The sequence below is a fragment of the Mycteria americana genome, chromosome 3, assembly GCF_035582795.1.
Source record: "Mycteria americana isolate JAX WOST 10 ecotype Jacksonville Zoo and Gardens chromosome 3, USCA_MyAme_1.0, whole genome shotgun sequence".
In the NCBI taxonomy this organism is placed as follows: domain Eukaryota; kingdom Metazoa; phylum Chordata; class Aves; order Ciconiiformes; family Ciconiidae; genus Mycteria; species Mycteria americana.
Window position 1 is genome coordinate 72,094,250 of NC_134367.1, and position 17,362 is coordinate 72,111,611.

The 17,362-nt window shown below is 38.9% G+C and overlaps 1 protein-coding gene across 1 annotated transcript in view; it reads left to right on the forward strand.

Annotated features, from left to right (window-relative positions):
• Window positions 1-17,362, forward strand: part of SYNE1 (spectrin repeat containing nuclear envelope protein 1) — a 269,690-nt gene that overhangs the window by 131,133 nt on the left and 121,195 nt on the right. The window contains exons 72-83 of the mRNA XM_075498968.1: window positions 702-848; window positions 3,074-3,199; window positions 4,656-4,832; window positions 6,653-6,918; window positions 7,692-9,852; window positions 10,239-10,576; window positions 11,236-11,380; window positions 12,361-12,579; window positions 13,311-13,573; window positions 15,193-15,358; window positions 15,972-16,127; window positions 16,371-16,523. Coding sequence (XP_075355083.1) covers window positions 702-848; window positions 3,074-3,199; window positions 4,656-4,832; window positions 6,653-6,918; window positions 7,692-9,852; window positions 10,239-10,576; window positions 11,236-11,380; window positions 12,361-12,579; window positions 13,311-13,573; window positions 15,193-15,358; window positions 15,972-16,127; window positions 16,371-16,523 — 4,317 coding nt within the window. The remainder of the gene's footprint in view (window positions 1-701; window positions 849-3,073; window positions 3,200-4,655; window positions 4,833-6,652; window positions 6,919-7,691; window positions 9,853-10,238; window positions 10,577-11,235; window positions 11,381-12,360; window positions 12,580-13,310; window positions 13,574-15,192; window positions 15,359-15,971; window positions 16,128-16,370; window positions 16,524-17,362) is intronic.

Here is a 17,362-nt window from a genome sequence, read left to right on the forward strand (position 1 = left end):
TTGTGATCCGAATGTTGATTTGCAGCCAGCAAAACTAACTGCCTATCAGTTCTTACCTCAATCTCTCCACACCCTCACTACCTTCATGTTACACTAGCTTCTGAGCAGCTGCAGCAAAGAAACTAGAACTATTCCTACTTCAAAAACTAGGGAGCAAATTGCACTCTTAGTGTTAGTAGTTTGCATATGTACATAATGGGTCTTAATTATGTGCTAGGAAATACTGTCTCTCTCAGTAAAACCAGAATATCAGGTTAAGAAGGGCTAGCTGGGTCATTCTGTTAATCCCATTAGGAGATCAAGCCAGTATAGTCTAAAAAAAACCAACCAAAAAAAAAAACCCCAAACAAAACCCCTAAAAGTAGACTTCATAGTCAGTAAGTTTTGTTGAGGTAGGTAAAACCTCATACTAGATCAATGGCAAAATGTTGAACAAGAATACAGAAATAAGAAACAATGCTCTTCATTTGCATCTTTATTTTTTCTTTCCAGAAGCTATGCCTTAGATATTGTCCGTCTTCTCCACAAATTAGCAAGATGCAGTGAGAGCTTAAGGAGCTTTCATCCCCTGGTACTTTTATGTACAAGGGCTAAAATAACCAGTCTTAATAATTCTGTTATATCTGCACTTTTCAAGGTGGGAGAAGAGAGCCAATAGCAGTGTTTGAAAATGTGATGACCTTACAAAATGTTTATTTTAGGTGTACCAGAGTTTGGAACATGAACTCCAGAAGCATGTTAATCATCAGGATACCCTACAACAGTGCCAGACTTGGCTGTCTACAGTGCAGTCAGAGCTGAAACCAACTACCTGGCCACCTTTCAGCCTGGCAGATGCAGTTAAACAGGTAAAAGTTCAGCACTTGAAAATGCTAAATGCTCAGTTACCCTTAATAAGGTGAATTCAAGTAAGAGCTTTATATTAATAGAAATTAGATACTCTGACCTTCTTAGAGGGCTGTGTAGCCTCATTGTTTATTCCCAGCTCCAAAAGGAATACCTTGAGTGAAAAATAACAGTAGGTGAAAAATCACCCAGGGTTTTTGCTGGCTCTGCTTAATGCTTAGGAATATGTTACCTGAAAAAAAAGTTGGCTAATTAGATAAACCTGCTCAGATACTCCACAGATGTGTTTAGCAGAAAGGTGCTTTCTGCTAAAAAAACCCACCTTTTCTGCTTGTCCAATTGCCCATCTGTCTACTAATAGTCCTATATGAGACCTGGTTTCATAGTACTATGGACACAGAGTTTGTTATCAGGCAATTAAAACAATTTTTTTGGCCTAAGAGCATAGAACTGCCTCTAGCCCACATTAGCCATTAAGAATGGTTTCTTTGCTTCTTGATTATTCTCAGTAACTTGATGTATTTTACATTGGATTTGTACCTTGTTTTCAAATTAAACTGATATAGTACTAAAAAATGCTAGAATTCAGGGCTGTTTCCTCCACCATGTGGCTTAATAGTGACCTTGAAATACTACAGATGGTAGCTCCGCAAGGGTGGGGGGAGCAGAGGGTGACAGCGGGGCCAGCAAGGCAGCACCTTCCCAGTGACATGCAGACCTGCAGAGCACAGGTGAGGCGAGCAGAGTGCCACTGGTGTCAGCCACCATCGGGTGATCACCAGGCAAGTCTGTAGGGATGAGGCCAGTCCCGGGCAGAGGCAGGAGGTCAGGGCAGCAAGGCAAGACCAGGAGGATCAGCCAGGCACAGATGCACCTACTGTGAAGCTCAGGTGAGGTCCATAGGTGGGTGAGGGCCTGAGCTTACATGCAGCTCTTGAGCAAGGGGGAAGGCTTCTGAAGGCTTTTCTGTTGGCTAGGTCCCAGCTGGGCCATCAGGGCTGGCTCTGAGCAGAGGCAGCCAAACCCCAAGGAAAGGGGGTTTAGAGATTGCGGAGCCCTTTGGTGCACCAAGGGCCCTGACCATCCCTGAGGACTAGGGACCTGTTCCAGTGCTTAACTGTTCTCAGCGTGAAAAACAGTTTCCCTCGTATCTAGGAAGAATTTCCTTGTTGCAACTTGTCACTTTTCCCTCTAGTCCTTTTCCTGCTCACCTGGGCAGAGTTTGGCTCTGTCTTCTCAGTACTGCCCCCGTCTGACCATTGTAAGTAATGGCAGACCGCAATTAGCCCCTCTTCTCCAGGCTGAACAAACTCGGTTCCTTCAGACCTGCCCAAATGCCACGTACTACAGCCCCATATTCCTCCAGCCCTTTGCTGGACTTGCACCAGTTTGCCAATATCTCTTCTATGGGGGAAGCGGGAAACTGGGCCAGATACACCAGGGACAGCCTGACAAGTGTAAGTACAGGAGAATAATTGCTTCCCACAGCTTGCTCTCTGCATTCTTGCTGATACAGTAATTTAGGGTTGCCACAAGGGCACACTGCTGTAGTGTTCAACTTTTTGCCCGCAAGAACCCACCACTGGCCCTCTGCGTTAGGTGGTCACTCATCCCTTCTCCCTGGGACTGTAGGAGGTATGTTATTGTCCTGGTTGTCAACACTAATGTCATTTTCTTTTGGGATCGGGAAACTCTTCATAGGGAGAGGTGAGCTCCTACAGGCAATGTCGAGGGCAAGAACCCTCAAGTGTCATGCTTTCTGATCTTGGCAGTTGTGGATATTGGGGACATTGGGAGGGTTTCAGAAGGTGTGGGAAAGTGTGTTGTGCCACTGGGCTGGGTTCCCCATGATCTATCAGACACTGGAGAATTTTATAGGTATGGGCAACATGACACTTTAACATCAGATAAAGCCCTGCTTCCCATTCACCTTGGGAAAGTAAGTCACTTTGTTGACACTGTGTGTATCTATCAAACACTTCATTTATAAAGAAATAAGCTAGGTAATGCGTATGTCACGAAGTGCTTTGCTAATTGGATGATAATCAATTAGAGTTACTCTTTCCCATAATTATGACAGAGCAGCCTTACCTAATAAAATAGTTTGTCTACATTTAATCTTTTTGAAATAATAAGCTAAAGCAAAAATACTAAAATCTACGATTGTAATAAAATAAGAGATTATTTCCACAGTCTCAGAATTTATTTGAGGATTGTCTTCCCTCAGGTGAAACATTTCCGAGCTCTGCAAGAGCAGGCCAATACATACTTGGATCTTCTGTGCTCCATGTGTGATCTGTCAGATGCCACAGTGAAGAGTACAGCAACAGATATTCAACAAACAAAACAAACGGTACAAGATAACCACAACAACCTGCTTTTAATCCTATTTAGGGCTTTAACTGCCTTGATCTGTCCTTTTTTAAAAAGGTCGTATTGCGTAATGGTTTAAAGAAATGTCTTTTTACTTTCATCTTAAGTATTTCTTTAGAAATAGTTTTCTCTTTCTACTTTTTTTTTTAATTAAATCCACACATTGCTATTCTGGTAGTAATACAAAGACACACGACAAATGTTGCTAAAGGTACTTAGGCACTATTACAAGATGTTGGCCCAAAGCCACACAAATAATATTCTATGGAAGAAAACCTGATCCAAATTCTTTTCATATAACACAATTCAATCTATTCTTTTCTGTATTTTATTAAAGCATAGACATATTTTATTCTTATTATTTATTCCACAGTAGACTGGTGTTCTTGTTAGGATATACTAAAATATTAATTATAAACATCATTAAAAATTATGATGGTTCAGTTCATAAATCAGAGGGCATCTACTTCAGCATATGAATTTATAGAAGTGTACCTCAATTTTAAGTGTTAAAGTAGCTTAATGCTTGGTTTTAGAATAAAATTATAAACATAAGAGTTATTAGAAAAGAAACATTATGAGCATTCCTGTTGTTATAAACATGAAACTTTGAGTTTCACATACACACAACACCAAACTTTTGAAACTACTTCTACCAAGAGTAAAAATTTAATATATACAGTAACAGTATTCCATACCAGAGAAGCAAATTGTACAAATCCAAGTAATCCATAAAAAAATGGCAGTCCAAATATTGAATAGCTAAAAAGTATCCCAAACATCAGAGTAAGATTCTCCTTTTATATATAAAGCAGTGAAACTTTTTTAAGAAATCACAGACAGTACCGTGTTGAGATACATTAAGCTGGTTGAGTGTCTAAACCTTAAAGGTGCCCTACTGCTGTATTTGGAGCAAAAGAAGCTGTGTGACTATTGGTTTAAGGTGATTGATGGGCTCAGATCCGGTAAGCATTCTTCTCATTGGCATTTTACAAAAGGCGTATAGGCAAAATAACTGGGCTAAGCAAATTAAATGAAAGTGTTTAGTTTAAGTTTTTATTTGGTCATTGCGAAGGTATGTAGGGCACTGTCCAGCAGTATTCTTGGCATACAATAGACTAAATCGTACAGTTAATTTAAGCTTAAACAGAAGACTAGGAACACTTTGAAATACACAAAAATATACTTGTTTCTCTTAAGGGTGAATGATAATTCTTCTCCCCCCCCCCCCCCCCCAGCTTTCCTTTGATAGGTCTGATTTTTATGACTTTTGAAGGTTAAGACTCTTTTTGTAGATAATATTGGCCCCTTCAGGATCTAGTGCAGAAATATGCTGTTAGTACAGTATTGTGCTCAGAGGAAGAATGGTATTCATCCTCCATTCTCCAAAAATAGCTGCATTAAAGCATTCCTACTCCTTTTCATTTCTTTTCTAGATTGAGCAACAGATAATGCACTCACAGTATTTGGCTCAAGGTTGGGAAGAGATCAAACAAATGAAGGCTGAGCTCTGGATATATTTCCAGGATGCAGATCAACAACTACAGAATTTGAAAAGGAGACGGGCAGAGTTGGAGCTGAACATTGCCCAGAATATGGTACTCCAGGTTAAGGTAAGGAGACTTTAGGTTAAGAACAGAAGGTAAGGAAGAAGTTCATCCTGTGGCTGATATTATTATAATTCATGTTATATGCATGTATTGCATAAAATTGCTAATACATTCTAAGCAAGAGCAGAGAAGACAGAGGAAAGAGGGTTTCCTTATTCATGCTACTGGGTGACACAGAAAGCAAAACACTGTACTTTAATATTTTTCTGGTTTTGTTTTTTTAACAGTAGACAATTTTCAGCTGACTGTTCTGATTTGCCTTCACATTTAATAGGCTAATTGCTGATCACAGTGGACCTGAAGATAAGATCTGCAATTTGTGCTTGCTAAGTTCTTTGATTCCAATACTTCTAAATTATTTAGATCTCTTTCAAAATTAGTCTAGGAAACTATTCAATGTTGCTGGACTCTGAAAACCACTCAAGAATAGGTATGATAGAAACCAAATTTAGTTTACCTGAAATAGTGGGACAAATGCCTTCAGATCTTCACTCATTCTTATCCATTTACAGATGAGAGAATTTTTATGGCCATTCTGCACACATCACAAACATCAGTAAAATAACAAGAAGAAACAGGAAAACAGATTATTTCTTTGATAAATGAGGAAATGCTTGGGTTTTGCATTTTTTGGTCTAGACTTTGCTTGTATTCTTTTTCTGATATGCTAGGAGTTAGTTGAAAAGTAAACAGCACTTCCTCTTCATGTCTGTTCTACACAAGTGTTTGAACAAACTCATAGCCCTTGAAGCTACCTCAGCACAATGTGGACTGAAAGCTGTTGCACTAGCTATCATCAGAGTCCAGAAAGAAGCAGGAGTCTGTATTTCTTCACTATTGCAGTCAGGAACTTTGGATTATTATGAAAGGCAGGCATCTGATGTACTGTCAGATGTAGCACAATGTGTATTTTTTTTTCCTTGAATTTGCCCTGGTAACTGAAGATGCCTAGCTCCATTTGAAGGAGTCATAAAGAGGAATAAGGAGGAGCTGGGCAGTAGCATCTCTTCTGCAGAACCCCTACCAGCCCTCAGTGAAAACGCATGATGCCAGCAAAGTGCTGGAGCTGGGCATGGTTGTTGAGTTACAGTTATTGGAACTAGAATTTGGGAAAAGATCATATTTACCCTAGACAGTGTATAAGTGCTGAAAAATATTTGGTTAGTTTTAGTTGTCAGTATATTGTATATTCTTTTTTGGGGTTCCCTGTGACTTCTTATTCAGTAAGAAATGTGTGTGCAGATGTACTCTTTTATTTACTGGAACTTATTAACTCAAATATCAATCATACCTAGGTAATCATTGGCTTTGTTTCAATAATGACAGCGATAATGGTCGCTATTATAGAAGTAGGAGCAAAACAAAGTATGGATCTGTGGGCTCACTGACTCATGGACTCTGCTTCCTATTTTTAGTCTCTAATGAAAAAGGAAAAGGAAAAAAATGAGGTAGAAACAGTACTGGTAAAATTAATTCCCATGAGACCCAGCCTACCTTGCACGTTTTAGTGTACGGTGGGAGCTGTGCTAGTCCAGAAGCCTGGACAACAAGGTGTGAATTGATCGTGATTTCTGTTTATCACTGGCACTTGGAAACTGCTCTGGTTTGCTTTCACATCTATAACAAACCTGTCCTCACCTGAGAAGATGAGGGGAAAGGTTAGGGGAGGGGAGAAGGCACTTCTTCCAATTTACACCTGCACAGCATTTGCCTGGACAGTTAGTCCTTACGCAATTTATTTATTTCAGAGTTTTTTATTTAAATTCCATCTTACAAGTTTGAGTAGGTGTCACCATATTGGTTTTAACTTGTATCTTTTTCAGGAATTCAGTCAGAAGTTGCAGTCTAAGCAGTCAGCTCTTACCTCTGTGACTGAGAAGATGAACAAACTAACCCAAGGACAGGAATCACCTGAACACAAGGAAATAGGAGAGCTGAGCAACCAGTGGCTGGACCTCTGCCTTCAGGCACACAGTTTGCTCGTTCAGAGGGAGGAGGATCTGCAGAGGACGGGGGATTATCATGATCGCATGAACGTAGTTGAAGTTTTCTTGGAAAAGCTCACAAAAGAGTGGGACAACTTGGCTAGGTAAAAAACATAGTAGCATGCACAAAGCTGACGTAGTGCATATATGTTGAAAGAGCTATTTACAGAGTGTCTCTAAGTTGGATCCACAAAATCCCTTTTTCCCTGCTTAATTAAAAGCAAGCCTCCCTTATTAATTATAGGACAATTACTTGTGTTAAAATAAAGAGAGTTTGAGAAGCCAGATCATCAGTGTTTGCCTTTAAAGCAAGTACTGATTGATCCCATCTCAGGGTATAGCATTTTCTGGTATTTCAAGCATTTTGACTATTTTGTTTTAACTCTTTAATTTGTGGTTATTGTGTTTCATGTGTGTTTTTCATTGTGATATTGTGTTTTAAGCTATTGGACTATTATATTAAAGTTTAGTTGCTTCTGCTAAGTAATTGCAGCTGCTTTGTATAGCATAAACACACCAGCTGTGTGTAAAATTGTGAAAGTCTATTACTGCTGCTATCATTGTCATGGAAGAAGATTCACTTCAACCTCAGTACTTGTTGTTGTTCATATGTGCAATATAATGAGTATACTCTGTAGTATTCATGTTAATTTGTATGGTCAGCCTGATGACCACACTGCAGATGAAAGGGAGAGGAATAAAAAACTTTTTAATTAATATTCAAGACTGGTACCTTCAAAAGAATGTGAAAACTAGGTATTTATATCATATTGATTTCAGTATATAGTGGGCTTATAATTCATCCTGACCTCTTTTAAAAGCCTGTCCTGAGATAGGATCTAGTAATTAATTTCTGTTCTGTCCATTTTGATAACAGATCTGATGCTGAAAGTACAAACGTGCACCTTGAAGCTTTGCAAAAATTGGCACTGGCACTACAGGAAAGGAGATTTGCTCTGGAAGATTTGAAAGATCAGAAACAGAAGATGGTAGAACATCTGAATCTTGATGACAAAGAATTAGTAAAGGAGCAGCTTGGTCATTTTGAGCAACGCTGGACTCAGCTGGAGGACCTTGTCAAAAGGAAAATTCAAGTTTCTGTTTCAACCTTAGAAGAGCTCAATTTGGTGCATTCCAAATTTCAGGAACTAATGGAATGGGCAGAGGAGCAGCAACCTAGTATCTCAGAGGCTCTTAAACAGAGCCCTCCTCCAGATTTGGCTCAGAGTCTTCTCATGGATCATCTTACCATTTGCAGTGAGCTTGAAGCCAAACAGCTTGTTCTGAAGATGCTTGTGAAGGATGCTGACAGGGTGATGACCAACCTAGGGCTCAATGAAAGGCAGGAGCTGCAGAAAGCACTTTCTGATGCACAGCACCATGTAGATTGTCTCAGCGATCTGGTGGGCCAGAGGAGAAAGCACCTGAATAAAGCGCTGTCTGAAAAGACCCAGTTTCTTATGGCAGTCTTTCAGGCTACAAACCAAATTCACCAGCATGAGAAGAAGGTAACGTTTCCAGAACACATTTGTCTGTTGCCGGAAGATGTGAACAAACAGATCAGGACTTGTAAGAATGCCCAGGCTAATCTGAAAGCCTATCAAAATGAAGTCACGGGGTTGTGGGCTCAAGGAAGGGATTTAATGAAGGAAGCAACAGAACAAGAAAAGAGTGAAGTGTTAGGTAAACTGCAAGAACTACAGAATGTGTATGACACTGTTTTACAAAAGTGTAACCAGAGATTGTTAGAACTGGAGAAAAATATAGTTTCCAGGAAATATTTCAAAGAAGACTTGGATAAAGCTTGCCATTGGCTAAAACAAGCTGATATTGTCACATTCCCAGAAGTCAATGTAATGAATAGCAACTCTGAACTATACACGCAGTTGGCAAAATATCAACAGATTCTTGAGCAATCTCCAGAATACGAAAATCTGTTACTTGCACTGCAAAGAGATGGCCAAGAAATCTTGCCATCACTTAATGAAGTGGATCATTCTTATCTGGATGAAAAACTTAACATTCTCCCTCAGCAATTCAATATTGTCACTGCTCTGGCAAAAGAGAAATTATATAAGGTTCAGGAAGCAATTTATGCCAGAAAAGAGTATGTCTCTCTGATTGAGTTGACAAGTAAAGCTCTGACTGAGCTAGAAGATCAGTTTATTAACATGGACAAAGCTCCAGCTGCTGTTTTAGCCAAAGAAGCTGTGTCACTCCAGCAGGCCTACAGAGATCTCTTAGGTGAAGTGGTGAGCCTTGGTGCAGCAGTGGATGAACTAAACCAGAAGAAGGAGGCCTTTCGAAGCACTGGCCAGCCATGGCAAGCAGATGAGATGTTAAAACTTGTCACGCTATATCACAAGTTGAAGAGGCAAATAGAACAGAAAATCAACGTGTTGGAAGACACAATAGAAGCATGCCAGGAGCATGAGAAAATGTGTATTCAATTTGAGGCACAACTAGAGGCAGTGAAGAAGGAGCAGGTTAAGGTAAATGAAGAAACGCTCCCAATAGAAGAAAAGTTGAAAATATACCATTCTCTGGTGGGCAGCTTGCAAGACTCAGGGAGTCTTCTGAAGCGAATAACTGAAAATCTAGAAGCCCTTTCTCCTCAGCTTGACTCATCTGCATGTGAGACAACAAATCGCCAAGTGCAGTCTTGGCAGGAGAAACTAAAGTCTTTGCATGCTGCCATTGGTGACACTGTGATGGAGTGTGAGAACAGACTTGTGCAAAGCATAGACTTCCAGACAGAAATCTGTCGCTCGCTCGACTGGTTGAGATGGGTGAAAACAGAACTTAATGGAGCATTAAGTTTGGACCTCAAACTGCAAAGCATCCAAGAAGAAATCCGAAAGGTTCAGATACATCAGGAAGAAGTGCAGTCAAGCCTGAGAATAATGAATGCACTGAGCAATAAAGAGAAAGAGAAATATATGAAAGCAAAGGAGCTGATACCTGCTGACCTGGAAAACACTCTTGCTGAGCTGACAGAACTAGACAGTGAAGTTCAAGAAGCTGTACACATGAGACAGGTTAGTGCACCCTAAGTGTCATTAGTTTCTCACTCATGAAGCTGAAAAATATGGCTCTGTGGCTTGATGTTTGTAATCATCATGAAAAGATTTATTTTTTTTTAATAATCCTGTTGTTTGGGTTTTTTAATGACTTACATTGTGGCCTGTTGCCATGGGTGACTTGGTGGGGGGGAGGCTTCCTTAATATATATTTATACTTGCATGAAGTGCAAACTCACTCAAAACCTACTTCCATGTAGTCTCTCCAGACCTGTATTTTAGATATAATAAAGGCAAAAGAAAGCAAGAATGGGCAAAATCCAGACTCTCAGCAGAGGATATTTTTGTTGTTGCTGTGAATTTTATGTCTGTGATCCTCTGTATAATTTTCCCTTTTATTTCAGGCTACCTTGAATAAATTATATAGCCTGTGCCAAAGATACTACCAAGTGATGCAGATAGCAAATGACTGGCTTGAAGATGCTCAGGAATTTCTTCATTTAGCAAGAAATGGTCTTGATGTTGAGAACTCTGAGGAGAACCTAAGGAACCACATTGAATTTTTCAGCACAGAAAGTCAGTTCAGTAATCATTTGAAGGAGTTACAGGGCCTCGTGTCTGAGATAGAGCCCTTTATCCAAGCCACGGCAAGAGAGCAGCTGATGCAGAATGTAGCTGCATTGGAGGAAAAGGCCAAAGGGACAAAGCAAGAAGCCAAAATGCAGCAAGAGCAGTTGCAAAGGTATATTAATATTTTTTTCTTTCTTTTTAACATCACCTTATTGGTGATGAAAGAAAGAGATCACAACATTAATTGGAGTTTTGTAAAATGCTTGTGCTACTCATGAGAGAAGTGGATATTGGGATTCGGAGCTCCTGGATTCTGTTTTCTCCTCTGCCACTGACTGACTAGATGTGTGATCCTGAGGAAGCTATGATAAAATTATATAACGCTTGGAACATGACCAAGAAGAGGAGCAGGGAATGACTGTCCCTTATTTCACCTTGCACAAGACCTATGCAGAAGCAAATGAAATTGAAGCAGACATTTTGAACTAAAAGGAAATACCTTTTTAACCAGCATAACTATGTTACTTATTATTCCTGAATGTTCTGGACTCCAAAGGTTTGGGTGGGTTTAAAACACAACCTAGACAATGTCACTGAGGAAAGGTCAATAAAGGGCTATTAAATGCCAACCTATGTCTGTAAGGCACAGCTGAAAATCAGGAGCATATGCTTCTATGTATGCTCTTTCCCAATAATCTTTCTTTTTCTTGGAAAATACTGTGTAACAGCAAAGCTAAACAGTTACATCGAAAACTAGGTGCAACAATATTCCTGATTTTCAAATGATTTTATATTGCACTAAATTGTTCTTTCTGGAACTATATTTTTAAGGTGTGCTTCTGAGTGGCAGGAGTACCAGACAACAAGACAGAAGGTTATTGAAGTGATGAATGAGGCTGAGAAAAAATTATCTGAATTCTCAGTAGCTAAAGCTGCTTCTTCTCATGAAGCAGAAGAGAAATTGCTAACGCATAAGGTAAGGTACTGAAAATTATATTAAATCCTTTTCCTTCAGTGAAAATAAATGTATGTTATGTAGGTCCCTACCTGTGGCAACCTGAATTTCAGTTTTTAGATCTTTTCCTGTAGTGCTTAACTGTGTCATAGCACAAGAGGTGTTTTGTGTTGTGCAGAACGCACATTTAATTTGTGGGGTGACTGGGAGAGATATTTTTAATCACTTTTCAGCTTGGTGTCTGTCTATGTGCCTATGAATGTAGAGAACTGGAAGGAACCAGGAGGTTCCTAAAAGCCTTGGGTGCATAAGTCCCAAAATTGTGTACCCTACAAGAAGTTCAGATCAATAGAAACGTCCATCTACTTTGGATCACATGAAATAGTTTTACTAGGACAGGAAGGGTTAGGGTTTAATAGTAACTCTTGTTTAGTCTAAAAGATAGAAATGTAACTTAAAAGAATTACTTTGCCTCAATATAGGCAGTTAGTGACACTTCAGACATCCTGCCTGGTCTCCAGCTGTGGCTCTGTGAAGGCAGAAATCTCCCCTAAGACTAAGGTCATGTCTGCCAGCTTCATGAGAATATCCTGGTACACTTGGACATCTAAAATGGCAATAGAGATAAACATGACATAAATGCATGCTTAAACACCTGAATTGCTTCTTTCATTTTTAGACTCTAATAGAAGTCAGTCTTTGCTATGAGAAGGGTCCTGAATACTCATTTCCATCCCTTTTGAGAGGCTAGCAAGGAAGAGAAAATCTGATTACACCAGATTTCTGCTGCTTCCAGAGAGCTGCTTTTTGGACCAGGCCCTTCAAGTAGCTGTAGCTAATATATTGCATATGAAAAATAAAGTGAGGCCCAACCACCTCACTCAGCATAGGATACCTCCTCTTTGCAGGGGATGGAAGTGGCTCATCTGCCTGCAAGTGTGCTGAATAGTTATGAGTTGTATTGTAAAAGAGGAAAACAGTGCTTATTTCTGCTTTTTCAGACTCTTGTGTCTGTAGTGAATTCTTTCCATGAGAAAATCACAGCCCTAGAAGAAAAGGCTTCACAGCTGGAAAAAGTTAGCAATGATGCCAGTAAGGCAACTATAAGTAGATCCATGACAACAGTTTGGCAACGCTGGACACGGCTCCGGAATGTAGCCCAAGAACAAGAGAAAATTTTGGAAGATGCAGTGCAGGAATGGAAGGGCTTTAATGATAAGGTAACTTCTGGTCTTGGTAAATCCTCCTTTACTAACTGTACATAGGTTTTTCACTCATTATAGTGCCTTATTAATCATCTTATAGTAGAGAAAGCTGATAGCAGGAATAAGAGTGATTTTTCTCTGGCATAGGAAACAAAAGCTATGGAAGACCTAGGTTTGGAACCACTGTCTTCAAAGCTTGCACTATTCTTCTATATGCGTACATATATAGTAAATACAGAGTTCTTTTGGTTTCTGGTGGTTCTTCAGAATCTTCTCTATGTTTCCCTTCCCCAGATGGTCTATTCTAGATTGTCAACCTTCCCCCCCACCCCCTTCCCCCCCCCCCCTTCCCACCCCCCTTTTTTTTTTCCCCTTATCCCCCCTGAGAATGGGGATAATCTTTTTGTTAAATGTATGTGCCGAATATGGGTCTGCCCTGGGGGTAGAGCTCTAGGTGCTATGGCAAGAAAGATAATAAATGCTAAAAAATATGAGGGGCCACTCATCACTTTACAAAAATGTCCCTTAGCAAGTCCTAGTCCAGTGTGAAAAGCTAGGGCCAGCTAGCTAGATCTAGCACATTAGAGCATAGATTTATATCTGCTATGGAGGCTGCTGTACAAGCCCTATACCACAACTGCTTTACAGCATCTAAATGTACAGCACTGGGTTTAGCACCTTTTGGTATCAGTTGTACTAGCTTCTTTTTAATTTCATTATTGCCAAGACTGCATCTCTTTCCATAGATTCAGAAAGCCACCATAGCAATAGATCAGCTACAAGGCCGCTTACCAGAAAGCTCAGTGGAAAAGGCATCCAAGACAGAGCTCCTGGAACTCCTGGATTACCACAGCAGTTTCCTTCTGGAGGTGGAGGACCAGCTGTCATCTTTGGGCCTGCTCAAACAGCACACTGTTAGCATGCTTCAGGATGTGGAAATAAAGCCTACGACTCAGGAGGAACTACCAGTCATGCAAGAAATCAAAGCAATGCAAGATCGATGCCACAAGTAAGGCAATATTTTAAAAGATTCACTAGAAAATGGTACCTTATAATTCATTAATAAGAATCCACATATCATTTTTGTTATCACTAACAATTACCATGGTTAAAATAAATACTAGTTATTATATTTAAAATAAGCTTCAGTTTAATTTTAAATTATCTTTAATTATTTTTGAAATATGTTTTTACCATCATTTTTTATTTCCATCAGCAGGAGTATGTGTTTTAGAATATGTACTTCTTGCCTTGCATAATAATAATAACTTATGAAGAGTTGTATAAACTACATTAAAGTTATAACTGATTTTAAACACTTCTATTGCATCTCACCATTAACAGTGACCTTTTATCTTTTTGTATCCTAAGTTCAGATTAGTTTATCACTTTGTTTCCCCTGTTGGAAGCACTTAGGTACCAAACATAGGTATCCTATGAAATTTACAAGTGAATTTGGTGCATATGCAAATGAAACATATCTTAACATTTCACTCTATGGTTAAATGAATGTTTGTCTAAATCTAAAATGTTTCCCTGTCATGTATAAACCAGGAAGTTTTATAGCGAAGTTTCAGGACTCATATCCACCTCATAACTGCACTAAGATGCCATTAACTGGATCTCCACAGTGGGAAGAGGGAGAGAGACAGAGAATGAAAAAACCGTAAACCTGCACCTAGCCTGTGCAAAGTTCATTGTCTGCATGCATAACTGATTACTGTAGAATAGCAATCCCTGTAGAAAATGTGTAGATATTAGCACGTTTGTAATTCCATTCTTCCCTTAGGATTGGTTTCTAAGAAATAAGGTCTGTGATGATTTCATGCTCATGTAAATAAGGCATGATTCAGCTATGAAAGGTTATACAACATACTTCAATATTCCCATATTTGATTTAAGATCCATGTCAAGTACATAAGAGTTACAAGTAGTCCTGTAGATCTTTCACAGAGCTATCGTCTGAAAAAGATTCTATTTTTTACAGGAGATCCAAGTTCTTGAGGAAAGTGAGAAAATTCTGTCTTAGTGGAAGTGTGGAGATAGGTCCCTGGATCAAAAATGGTGTTCAGATGTTTGATCCATGCCTTATCCTAGGTATTCTGCCAATGCAAATCCCATCAATAGGGGTGGAATTTATCTCACACTATTTTAGATTATGGATATCCACATCTGAACTGGTTAATTCTCACTCTCTAATTAGCGGAGAGAAATAGACAGGTCTAAGATGCAGTTTTTCTGACCTATTTTAGAAGTTTCTTTCAGAATTATGATGAATCATCCTACATCATGCCCTAGAATTGCCTGCTTCCTCCACCGACAATAAGGGCAGTCTGTGGTGATGAGCTCAGATGTCTGTATTGTAGACATTTACATTTCTTCAAAAGAATTGTGTGCTCAATGTCAAAATACATAAAACTGCTAATTAAAATGAATGAACTGAAGAATGAACATGAGAAATTTCACTGTGCTGCTTTAGTAGTCTGTTGCAACACTACCCCACTTTTTATTACTCTGGATGTGGGGCAATCAATCATTAGCTTTATTATTCAACATTTTTTGACAAAACAATGTTTTTAGACATTGCTTGATTCTTCACAACTAGTTATTGTTTCTTTGTTTCTGAAGTATGCAACAGAAAGTGAAAAAAGGTGTGAAGATGGTGAAACAGGAGCTGAAGGAGCGTGAGGAAGTTGAAGCAGAGATTAATATTGTGAAGTCCTGGATCCAGGAAACAAAAGAATATTTATTAAGACCTGATGTAGAAGTGGATACTCAACTTCAGGAGTTGCAGGTATATCAAATTTGTCAGTTTCTAAATTACAATATTTATCTTTGTTGTAATCTGCTAGTGAGTGTTAATCAGTTCAAAAACAACACGAATTCAAATTAGATGATATTCATTAGTTTTTGAGTAAGCCACTAGACAAATTCATAAACCATGAAGTAGCTGATGGGCTGTAATACCTTATTTTAAAGATATTTAAGATATATTTAAGTATTTGCATTTATGCAATTTTACATACTAGCATATTGTTTAGTAATTTTTCTCCTCATCTAAAATATGGGTGAACTATAGATTGTGAATGGACAGAATGTGGCATTTCTTTTCTGTCTTGGCAGTTTGGGGCAGGGAGGGAAGCAACAAAATAAAATAAACTCATTTCACTGGAGGTGCTGAAAACTGGACATTTTCTATATGCATGTAGTCACACAGGAACAGAGAACTGGACGGACAGTCATAAATGAGAATCCAGGGAATCCCAAGATACAATTCTTTTTAATGAACTAATTAAAAATTTGAAAGCTATTAGCTTTGTTGCAAGCTGCACGTAATGTCTGCATTTGTGAAGTTTACAGAGACGTTTTTCCCCTTGTTCTTAACAATACTGTTTTTCTGTCATTAGTCTCTCCTTGGTGAAGTAACTACTCATCGCCAGGCTGTTGAAAAAATGGCTGAACAACAACAGAATAAGTACTTGGGGCTTTATACCATTTTGCCTTCTGAACTCTCTCTTCATTTAGCAGAAGTTGGGCTGGCCCTTGTAACTGTACAAGATCAGGTAAAGCATAAATAGATAAATAGCATATAAATAGATAAAAGCATAGTAGATAAATGCATTACAGACCTATAGCCCTTCTTCAGACTTTATAACTTAGTGAAATACAGTATCCAATTGTGGTCAAACTCTGACAACATAGTTTCATTACCTTCTTCCTTTAAATTAAAGTAAGTTAAATGAAAGTTAATTTCCTTTCAGGAGGAGAGATTTCTGGTTACTGAATTTAATTCTTATTGTTTACAGATTCAAACCAAAGAAAGAGAAACTCAGCAGATCAAAACATTGAATCAAGAGTTTGGTCAGAAAATCCAGGGGATAGCAAATGAATTAAATGCCATTCTTTCCAAACTGAAAAAGAAAACAAATGATATAGCACAAGCTAAACTTGAACAAAAGGTAAGACAAGGGTTCCCTTATTTGGTTACACCACAAATTCTTCTGAACTGGGACATTCACTTCATACCAAAGTTGTATTTGTGAAGACACTTTTTTTAATGTAGTTCAACAGAAGAATGGACAGAAATAAGTGTTGACTGATGAGATTTTTTAATTATATTCCTTGCAAACTAGCCCATACAGGGACTTGAGTGAGTAACAGAACTTGGAGGAAGTAGCTGAGAGTAAAAGCAAGTCAGATGGACAAAGTTATGCTGTTCCATCTAACTAATAGGTATGACTGCAATCTGGGAAAAGCTAAGAAGCTCCCAAACTGTTCCTTGTCCCAGACTGTACTGAAAAGACTCTTTACAGAACGCCTTTAGTTGCGATGAACAGAATTTTACTTAGCCAGTAGTCTATTTCATATCATTTGGTGCAATAATGAGGTAAAGTACTACTGGTGCTGTTAAGGGTAATGCAAAGGACTCTTGGTTCTTTTTGTTGGTTTTCTTAATCTTAGGTATGCTCAAGCTCATCTGTACTGAGGTGTAATAGCGAAGTTAGGATTATCATATGAGAGCAGGTGATTTTTGGGGGGAAGAGATGGGGGAGGGGTTGGGGGGGTTGGTTTGGTTTTTTAACTAGTCAAAGATAAACTTGACCAAGTTACTGTCTGAAAGTAAGCAAAGCATACCAAATAGGAGAAGATTTGGCATGTCTGGTATGTCAAAAATTACCTGTTTATTTTCATGAATTGCTCTCAATATGCTCCAAAGTACCATTTGCTTTGCAGGAGGTGTCACTGAAATATATCCCTTTAAAACTGGCGTACCTCCTTGATCCTGGTAATTAAGCAG